The 11,385-nt window shown below is 47.9% G+C and overlaps 1 protein-coding gene across 2 annotated transcripts in view; it reads right to left on the reverse strand.

Annotated features, from left to right (window-relative positions):
• The window catches only part of ARHGEF7 (Rho guanine nucleotide exchange factor 7), a 326,826-nt gene extending 319,249 nt beyond the window's left edge, over window positions 1-7,577 (reverse strand). Inside the window, exon 1 of one of the 2 annotated variants that reach the window (XM_082244774.1) lies at window positions 7,230-7,577. In XM_082244774.1, coding sequence (XP_082100900.1) covers window positions 7,230-7,394 — 165 coding nt within the window. In that variant the 5' untranslated portion in view covers window positions 7,395-7,577. The remainder of the gene's footprint in view (window positions 1-7,229) is intronic. The other variant, XM_082244775.1, reaches the window with a different exon arrangement.
• Window positions 7,578-11,385: the final 3,808 nt, after the last annotated feature.

Below are 11,385 nucleotides of genomic sequence, written 5' to 3' on the forward strand. Positions count from 1 at the left end.
TTTGGCACAGCCTTTAACTTCTATGCGCCTCCCAATGCACACAAAAAAAATTTATTTTTCAAAACGCACTGCAACACTGATATGGGAGAAAGTGCTATTTTTATTATGGGAAAGCTGAGCACATCTACTCTTGTGCGTTGCATCACATGCAATAAAACCTAACAGTGTAAATGGGTCCTAAGTTCAGGAATCAAAGAACATGATAAAGAAATCATATAAAACCAACAAATAGTTTTAAAACTCCACAAATATGGGTCATTCTAATTTTGTATTATCCAATAGCATTAAGCTATGTTCCAATGTATTGAAAGACTCACAAGAAACTATAAGGCTCCATTCACTTCAGGCGTTTTTTAGGCGTTTTTCAGGCAATTTTTTCAGGCGTTTTTTGCAGGTGTTTAGAGGCAGGCATTGACATCTAACAAAAATGCCTGTAATCTGCCAAAAAAGAAGCTCATGTACTTTTGTGAGCTTCAGGTGTTTTGCTTCAGGTGACAAAACACTCATATGTGAACAGGGGCCATTAAAATAATTGGGATTTTGCTTGTTGGGCGTTTTAAGACTTCAGAGATGAGTGTTTTACAAGCTGAAAAATGCTCAGGTATGAACAAGGCCTAAAAAAACAAATCATACTGTGAGAACCCTGTTAACCCCTAAACGATTGATTGCCCATTTTCAGAAGCATGACAACATTCCACAACAAGATTTCCATTTTATTCTATGGGGCCCATTTTCACAGCAGAGCTATGTGCTGTCTCTTGCCAAAGAAGTACATATGCTTCTTTAGGGAAGGATTGCGTGTTTTGGCCCCATGGACTTTGCGCATGTATACTTCAAAACGCACTGATATGAATGGGGCTCATTGAAAATAATGGAAAACGACTTGTCATGCGATTTTGCGGTCCAAAATCGTGGGACAAGTCGCACTAGAGTGAAAGGGGCCTAAATGCTGTTGAATGTTGTGTAAATGCAGGCACTTATGTCTTTATGTACCATTATTTGCATTCTGCCATCAATATTCTGAATAGATGATCAGTTATTTATTATTGCCATTTGCATGTACATTACGATATCAATTAGGGCTCATTAACACGGGCATATACGTATTTTCCTCACAGAACACAGGTTGAACACAGAACACAGGCAGAGCTAGCAGAAGATCCTGTGTATAATACACAGCTAAAGTACTCTCATTTAAATGCATACACCTGGAAGAGTGCACAAGTACCTAACCATGAGGAATGGGTCAAGAGGGTGACTGCAATCATGGCAGGCGAGACCACTTTGAATCTATCTGGGCACCGTGGAAGCAGGGACACATTCAGTCTCCTCCAGTTTAGACATCGCATTGCTTGCGCTTGTAGACCCCTCATAAACGAACCACCAAGCCTATGTGATTTTTCTTTTTCTTTCTTCATTTCATTGATAGGGGAGCCCCCCGACTCACCTAGCAAGGGCACAGAAACATATACGGAACACATTTGTCTCTACTCATTGTTAGAGTACGTTGAGTTTTTCTTCTCCCTTACCCACCTTTTTTCATTGTGAGGAGGTGGATTGTTCACCCCACTACCCTTACAGGAAGGGCGAGTTTTTCTATTATCTGATACTTGGCATATTTTGGCTCCCGCCTTGGCGTGGCAGCTCCTCCATGGTAACTTCTAATGGCCAGTCGCCATGGTTGGAGGGCACCGGTCCTGCCGCTGTATCCTGCCGCTGTATCTTCAGTTTGGCAGCAGAGCGGAGGTTTCACTGTCCTCGCCCGGGTTACAATCATTTCACAGAAGGCAAAACAGAGTTGTACCCCCAACGCAGAGGGACAGAGTGCCAGTATATATGTTTTGTAACAAGTTTAAGATTGCTCTTTTGGAACTTTTAACCACTTAAGCCCCGGAAGATTTTACCCCCTTCCTGACCAGGGCCTATTTTGCGATTCGGCACTGCGTGACTTTAAACGGACAATTGCGCGGTTGTGCGATGCTGTACCCAAATGAAATTGACGTCTTTTTTTTCCCACAAACCAAGCTTTCTTTTGGTGGTATTTGATCACCTGTGCGATTTTTTGAGCATGCGCTATAAACAAAAAAATAGCGACAATTTTGCAAAAATAACAATATTTTTCACATTTTTTTATATGAAATTCCCCAAAAAAAAATGTAAAAATCTAAATTTTTTAACATTTTAGGTCAATTTGTTTTCTGCTACATATGTTTGGTAAAAAAAAAACCACAAAAAGCGTATTTTGATTGGTTTGCGCAAAAGTTATTGCGTTTACTAACTAGGGGAAAGATTTTTGTAATTTTTAATGGTTTTTTTTTTTAACGAGTAATGGCGACGATCTGCATTTTTTTTTTTTTTTTTGCAGGAACGGCGACATTGCGGCAGACAGATCGGACTCTTGACTGACATTTTTGACACTTTTGGGGTTACCAGTGACATTACTACAGTAATCAGTGCTATACATTTGCACTGTTACTGCAAAAATGACACTGGGAGGGAAGGGGTTAACTTTATTGGAGAGGGAGGGGTTAAGTGTGTCCCTAGGGGCGTGTTTCTTACTGTGATTGAATGTGGCTGTGTGTGTAACAGCACAGATCAACGGTCCTACATAGCAGGACCAAGTGATCTGTTCTTTTACACAGGGAAGAATGACAGGCGGCTGTGTTTACATTAGCCGCCTGCCTTTCTCTCTCTCCACCCGACGATCGCGAGTGACCGGCGGACATCGGGTCCGCCGGTCACACGCGCCGGCTTCTTCGGGTACGAGCGGGGGCGGGAGCGCGCCTCCGGCGGCGCGCGCTTGCCCCCTATTCGCTCCCAGGCTAGTGACGTACCGGTACGTCACTTTGCCTGGGAGGGGCTGACCGCCGCCGTATATAGTCGGGCGGCGGTCGGCAAGTGGTTAAAAAAACATATCCAATAAAAAAAATACAAAAATCTAATTTCTTCATACATTTTGGCCAAAATGTATTCTGCTACATGCTTTTGGTAAAAATAAATCCCAATAGGTGTATATTGATTGGCTTATGTAGAAGTTAAAGTGCCTACAAACCATAAAAACCGGAATTTTATTTTTTGTTTTTCTTATACTACTAATGGCAGTGCAATAGGACTGCAATATTGCGGCAGACAGTCTGACACTAACTGACCCTGGAGGGGGGAACCAACAAAGGCAGGCCATACACGATGCAAATTTCCAACGATCCGTCAATCGATAAACGAAAGCGGCGCTCGCGAGTATGCGAGTGTACCATCAATGTGATTCGAAAATCGTGCTTCCAAACACTATTTTTTGTGCCAGTATGGGAAGTGATGCAATGTTCTTTTGACCTTTTAACCACACCTCTACTGGACACACCAGTGTCATGGTCTGGGGCTGCATGAGTGCTGCAGGCACTGGTGAGCTACAGTTCATCGAGGGAACCATGAATGCCAACATGTACTGTGACATACTAAAGCAGAGCATGATTCCCCTCTTTTCGGAAACTGGGCTGCAGGGCAGTATTTCAACATAACGACCCCAAACACACCTCTAAGACAACCACTGCCTTGCTAAAGAAGCTGAGGGTTAAGGTGATGAACTGGCCAAGCATGTCTTCAGACCTAAACCCTATTGAGCGTCTGTGGGGCATCCTCAAAACAGAAGGTGGAGGAGAGCAAGGTCTCTAACATCCACCAGCCTTGTGAGGTCATCATGGAGGAGTGGTAGACGACTTCAGTGGCAACCTGTGAAGCTCTGGTGAACTCCATGCCCAAGAGGGTTAAGGCAGTGCTGGAAAATAATGGTGGCCACACAAAATATTAAATTTATTCTGTCCAATTAAATTAATTAATGGGCAAGTGCTTGACGTCAAGCATTTTTTCTGCCAAAACGCCACTGCCAGGAGGAAAGGCGTTTAGGAGAAGTGTACAGTGTGCAGAAGGCCCTGTTCACACCTGAGCGATTTTCTGCTTGAACTTTGAAGCTCTAAAATGCTCAACAAGCCAAATCCTATTTCAATGGCCCCTCATATGAGCGTTCTGTCACCTGAAGTAAAACGCCTGTCGCTCAAAAAAGTACATGAGCTTCTTTTTTGGCAGATTACAAGCGTTTTTGGCCCCATAGATTTTAATAGAAACATCTGACTTGAGCATTTTACGAACGTTTTCTGCTCAAACAGCAGCTCTCTACCCCTAATTTCCTCTCCCTCTCCCCCCCTAGTGCTTTCTATTGGCTAAACAAAAAACGCCTGACTTGAGCATTTTACGATTGTTTTCTGCATAAATAGCAGCTCTCCACCCCTAATTTCCTCTCCCTCTCCCCCCCCCCCTCTCTAATGGCTAAACAAAAATGGCTGAAGCTGTAAAATGCTTTAATACACTTCTGATACGCTTTAAAAATGCTTGGAAAAAGCTGCAAGAAACACTTTTAGGGCCAGTTCACACCACATGCAGTCCAAAGCGCATCAAAAACGCATGGATAATAGGTTATATGGTATTCAATGGCATAGTTCACACCAGTGCAGTCAGTTCCAGGGCATTCCAGTAGAAGGGCTGGTTCACATCACAAAAACGCACTCCAGATCCGTTCTGGATGCGTTTCTACATGCATGTTTTGAACGCATTTTTGGCACATTTTCGATGCATTTCCGATGCATTCCAGATGCTTTTTTTCTTATTTTTTTGCTTTTTTTCCACTGTACTGGGGTCCGATGCATTTTTGATGTGTTCCAGTGCGTTTTACGGCGTTCCAATACAGTTCAGTGCAGGAAAAATACAGCATGTTCTACTTTTTTTTTCTGGAACTGGAAAGCCCTGGAACTGACCGTACTGTTGTGAACTATGCCATTGGAAACCATATAACCTACTTTCCATGTGTTTTAAATGCAGAAAAAAAAAAAAAACACACTGGACTGCATGTGGTGTGAACTGGCCTGAACATGGTGCATTTTTTCTGCACTGTACTGGAACGCAGTAAAACGCATAAAAAATGCACGGACCTCCCTAAACGCACCAAAAACGCACTAGAACACAGGTCCTGCACTGGACCCGATCCATAATAACACACATAAAGGCACTAGAACACCCGTTCTCCTCTAAGGTTGAGAAAAAATAGGGGGGGGGGAATTCACTGGATTCCATAAAAGGCATCATAAAGGCACTGGAACGCATCAAAAACACGCATGCAGAAAAGCACCTGGAACGCATCTGGACTGCATTTCTTTGGTGTGAACTAGCCCTAATTGCACCAAAAACACACTGGGACACACGTCCTTAATTAAGGTTAAGAAAAAAAAGGGGGAAAATGCACTGGAACGCACTGGAATGTACCAAAAATATGCATGCAGAAAAGCATGCAGACTGCATTTCTATGGTGGGAACTGGCCTATATTATTATCACTGTATATAGGATTTATAAAGCGCTGATAGTTTATGCAGCGCTTTACAACTTGAGGGTAGACAGTACAAATACAATATACTTAAATACAGTAGGAATCAGATGGCCCTGCTCGTTAGAGCTTACAATCTAAGAGGCCTATAGGCTGGGTTCACATATGTGCGAATTGGATGGGGAGTGTGACCGGCTCACACATGTCCGCGGTTTCCCAACGGGTCCTGTGAATTTTTGGGTCCGGTTCAGGTGTGAATTCAGGCAAATATTCGGAGATGAATCGCACCTGAACCGATGAACAGAAACACACCGGGTCCCAAAACCAAAAGCCGCACCTTTGTGAACCCAGCCTTAAGGACCGCCCGCGCAATTATACTGTGACAGCCTTGCCCTCCTGCGCAAACCACCATAGGTATACGTCGGTCGCACGGCTGCAGCTAGGAGGCAAGCGCGCCGCGCTTCCGCCACCAGTCGGCAGTGGGGACTCCCATGCACAGGGCAGGCGACTCTGATTGCTGCCTGACACCTGCGATTGTTCCCCGCTGAGAGAGAAGGGTGGTCAGCTGTTGTAAACACAGCTAACCGTCCTTCTACCTAGAATGATCCCAGAGCTGCTGTGATCCTTCTATTTAGGATCACAGGTCTCTATGATCATTTCACAAGCCCCGCCCCCATACCGTTAGAAACACGCCCCTAGGTACACATTTAACCCTTTCATTGCCCCTGGGTTAACCCCTTCCCTGACAATGTCATTATTACAGTAACAGTGCATATTTTTAGCGCTGATTACTGTAGTAATGTCACTGGTCCCCTCAAAAGTGTCAAAAATGTCAGTTAGGGGTCCGATCTGTCCGCCGCAATGTCGCAGTCCCGCTAAAAAAAAGTCGCAGTAAAAAAAAACAATAAAAATGACATAAATCTTTCCCGTAGTTAGTAGACGCGATAACGTTTGCGCAAGCCGATCAAAATATGCTTATTGCGATTTTTTTTTTTTTTTTTACCAAAAATATGTAGCAGAAAACAAATTGGCCTAAAATGTTAAAAAATTTTGACTTTTAAATTTTTTATTTTTTTTGGGAATGTTATATAGCAAAATGTGAAAAATATTATTATTTTTTTTTTTTTTTCAAAATTGTCACTCTTTTTGTTTAGAACGCAAAAATGAAAAATCGCACAGGTGATCAAATACCACCAAAAGAAAACTCTATTTGCGGGAAAAATAGGACGTAAATTTTGTTTGGGTACAGCGTTGCACAACCGCGCAATTGTCTGTTAAATTAACGCAGTGCCGAATCGCAAAATAGGGCCTGGTCAGAAAGGGGGAAAATCCTTCCGGGGCTGAAGTGGTTAAACAATGGCTGGAAAAACGCTGGTAAATCGCTTGGCTCAGGTGTGAATGGAGCAAACAAGTTGAGCTGAGCAGATGAGTGTTGTGTGAAAAGAGCATTGAAGACACCAGTGCTTGCTGTGATGACAAGAGTCACGTGACGCTCTAGTGCCCTCCCTGCTTGTGATTGGCTGCGGCGCAGCTGTCGTCCAGTAGGATCTGGGCGAGCACACAGAGTGGAGCGCTCCCAGTGACAAAGAGCTGAGCCCAGCTGTCACCCCCCCCCCCCCCTCAGGACAAGCATGCAGCACCCCCATGCCCCCCTATACAAGGGGCTGATCACTCCTCTCCCATAGGCACTGCCATATATAATGATGAGCTCCATTGTGTTGTAAGGAGATCAGAGATCGTGCTAGTAAAGGTTACCCTGTGTGTGTCTATAGTGGGGGGCCCCTCCTCCATCCCCAGCTGTCCCTATAACAGTGTTCGTGCTGCGGTGCGGCCCAGCTGTCACAGCAGGGTTACCATTACCTTGTCTATAGTGCCCGGTAGAAGCCTCTCCAGCAGCCTGCACAGCACCACTCCATCCTTCAGAGAAGCCTGCAGGAAACCCTCCGGGTCTGAGATCGTCTTCTTGGGGGACTCCAGCACCCCCAATGTGATGAGCCATGTTACGGTCTGCTCCGCTGAATTCATAGCTGGGGAGGGGGGGGGACAGGGGCCCCCAAATCTAGCCCCTTCCCCCCTCTATCTATAGACGACTATAACGCTGCCTGGGATGTCACATTGGGCTCCGGCTCTGCTGCCGCTGCTGGGGCTGATCCCTCCTTTCTTGGGTAGATGCAGATGATGACGCCTCGATGCTGTAGGAAATGCAGCAGGTCCGCTCCCTCAGCCCCCCTCCTCCTCCTATTCCTGGCTCTTCCTCTTCCCCCCTCTTTCTTTCATCGCTCGCCTCCCTCCCTCCCTCCCTGGCAGCCTGTCAAAGTGTCTTCTCATTGCACACACAACCTGCAGTGCCGCCTCACTCTACAGCTCACTACTGGCTGCACTCTCCTCCTTTGTCAATGAAACCAAACTCTCCTCTCCTCTCCATCAATCTTCGGGGTAATCAGGCTGGATCAAGTGTGGCCCCTGGCATCACCATATAATATTCACTGTATGCTACAGGGTTAGTCATAAACTGAGGGCATGCTACAGGGGTGGCCAGAGACTGAGGACATGCTACAGGGGTGGCCAGAGACTGAGGACATGCTACAGGGGTGGCCAGAGACTGAGTACATGCTACAGGGTGGCCAGAGACTGTGGGCATGCTACAGGGGTGGCCAGAGACTGAGGGCATGCTACAGGGGTGGCCAGAGACTGAGGGCATGCTACAGGGGTGGCCAGAGACTGAGTACATGCTACAGGGTGGCCAGAGACTGAGGGCATGCTACAGGGGTGGCCAGAGACTGAGGGCATGCTACAGGGGTGGCCAGAGACTGAGGACATGCTACAGGAGTGGCCAGAGACTAAGGACATGCTACAGGGGTGGCCAGAGACTGTGGGCATGCTACAGGGGTGGCCAGAGACTGAAGACATGCTACAGGAGTGGCCAGAGACTGAGGACATGCTACAGGGGTGGCCAGAGACTGAGGACATGCTACAGGGGTGGCCAGAGACTGAGGACATGCTACAGGGGTGGCCAGAGACTGAGGACATGCTACAGGGGTAGTCAGAGACTAAGGGCATGCTACAGGGGTAGCCAGAGACTGAGGACATGCTACAGGGGTGGCCAGAGACTGAGGGCATGCTACAGGAGTGGCCAGAGACTGAGGACATGCTACGGTGGTGGCCAGAGACTGAGGACATGCTACAGGGGTGGCCAGAGACTGAGGACATGCTACAGGGGTGGCCAGAGACTGAGGACATGCTACAGGAGTGGCCAGAGACTGAGGACATGCTACAGGGGTAGTCATAAACTGAGGGCATGCTACAGGGGTGGCCAGAGACTGAGGACATGCTACAGGGGTGGCCAGAGACTGAGGACATGCTACAGGGGTGGCCAGAGACTGTGTGCATGCTACAGGGGTGGCCAGAGACTGTGGGCATGCTACAGGGGTGGCCAGAGACTGTGGGCATGCTACAGGGGTGGCCAGAGACTGAGGGCATGCTACAGGGGTGGCCAGAGACTGAGGACATGCTACAGGGGTGGCCAGAGACTGAGGACATGCTACAGGGGTGGCCAGAGACTGTGTGCATGCTACAGGGGTGGCCAGAGACTGTGGGCATGCTACAGGGGTGGCCAGAGACTGTGGGCATGCTACAGGGGTGGCCAGAGACTGAGGGCATGCTACAGGGGTGGCCAGAGACTGTGGGCATGCTACAGGGGTGGCCAGAGACTGTGGGCATGCTACAGGGGTGGCCAGAGACTGAGGACATGCTACAGGAGTGGCCAGAGACTGTGGGCATGCTACAGGGGTGGCCAGAGACTGTGGGCATGCTACAGGGGTGGCCAGAGACTGAGGGCATGCTACAGGGGTGGCCAGAGACTGTGGGCATGCTACAGGGGTGGCCAGAGACTGTGGGCATGCTACAGGGGTGGCCAGAGACTGAGGACATGCTACAGGAGTGGCCAGAGACTGTGGGCATGCTACAGGGGTGGCCAGAGACTGTGGGCATGCTACAGGGGTGGCCAGAGACTGAAGACATGCTACAGGAGTGGCCAGAGACTGAGGACATGCTACAGGGGTGGCCAGAGACTGAGGACATGCTACAGGGGTGGCCAGAGACTGAGGACATGCTACAAGGGTAGTCAGAGACTAAGGGCATGCTACAGGGGTAGCCAGAGACTGAGGACATGATACAGGGATGGCCAGAGGCTGAGGGCATGCTACAGGAGTGGCCAGAGACTGAGGACATGCTACAGGGGTGGCCAGAGACTGAGGACATGCTACAGGGGTGGCCAGAGACTGAGGACATGCTACAGGGGTGGCCAGAGACTGAGGACATGCTACAGGAGTGGCCAGAGACTGAGGACATGCTACAGGGGTAGTCATAAACTGAGGGCATGCTACAGGGGTGGCCAGAGACTGAGGACATGCTACAGGGGTGGCCAGAGACTGAGGACATGCTACAGGGGTGGCCAGAGACTGTGGGCATGCTACAGGGGTGGCCAGAGACTGAGAGCATGCTACAGGGGTGGCCAGAGACTGAGGACATGCTACAGGGGTGGCCAGAGACTGAGGACATGCTAAAGGGGTGGCCAGAGACTGAGTACATGCTACACCAGGGTGGCCAGAGACTGAGGGAATGCTACATGGGGGTAGTCAGAGACTGAGGACATGCTACAGGGGTGGCCAGAGACTGAGGATATGCTAAAAGAGATGGTCAGACACTGGGCACATGCTACAGGGGTGGCCAGAGGCTGGGCACATGCTACAGATTTTGCCAGAGACTGAGGACATGCTACAGTGGTGGTAAGAGACTGAGGGCATGCTGCAGGGGGTGACCAGAGAAAGAAGACATGCTAAAGGAGTTGGCCAGAGACTGAGGACATGCTACAGGGGTGGACAGAGACTGAGGACATGCTACAGGGGGTGACCAGAGACTGAGAACATGCTACAGGGGATGACCAGAGACTGAGGACATGCTACAGGGGGTGGCCAGAGACTGGGGACATGCTAAAGGAGATGATCAGAGACTGGGGACATGCTAAAGGAGATGGCCAGAGACTGAGGACTTCCTAAAGGAGATGGTCAGAGACTGAGAATATGCTACAGGAGTGGCCAGAGACTGAGGACATGCTACAGGGGTGGCCAGAGACTGAGGATATGCTACAGGTGTATCCAGAGACTGAGGACAAGGGATGGTCATAGACTTAGGGCATGCTACAGGAGATGGTCATAGACTGAGGACATAAGACAAGGTATGGTCATAGACTGAGGACATAAGACAAGGTATGGTCATAGACTGAGGACATGCTACAGAAGATGGTCATTGATAGAGGATATAGTACAAGGGATGATCATAGACTGAGGACATGCTACAAGGGATGGTCAGAGACTGAGGACTCGCTACAGGGGATAGTCAGAGACTGAGGACATGCTACAAGGGATGGTCAGAGACTGAGGACATGCTACAATGGATGCTCAGAGACTGAGGATATGCTAAAGGGGATGGTCAGAGACTGAGGACACATTATAGGTGATAGCCAGAGACTACAAGTATGTTACAGGAGAGGGTCAGAGACTTCAAACATGCTAAAGGAGATTATTTGATATTCCCCTTGAAGAAGGATTTGTGTATAAAATAGTCAAAGAGATAATAATACAGAAAATTAAAAACAAATAAGCAAGAAAATATGAAAGGAATAAAATAAACCAGAATACTGTATTCATATTTTTTGTTATTGGTCCTGGTTAGGTACCTAGCCAAGGAAAGAGTTGATGGGGCCTGGGGGCTACACAGTAAGCACCAAAGGGCTGCATGTGGTCCTTTCTTCACAGGCTAAGCACCCATGGAGCTAGAGGTTGACATATTCCAGTACATAGAATTCTAGGCTTGTGAGTAAATATAGTTTTGCCTCTACTCCTCTTATCAGCTGATTTCTCTTGTTCTGCCCCATACATGAATGAGAGAAATATATACAGTAAATTCCCCCATCGACGTCAAACAGTGTGGATGGAGGAATCTCCCTTTCTGATAT

Source organism: Pelophylax lessonae (assembly GCF_965119305.1).
Source record: "Pelophylax lessonae genome assembly, chromosome: 2".
NCBI lineage: Eukaryota > Metazoa > Chordata > Amphibia > Anura > Ranidae > Pelophylax > Pelophylax lessonae.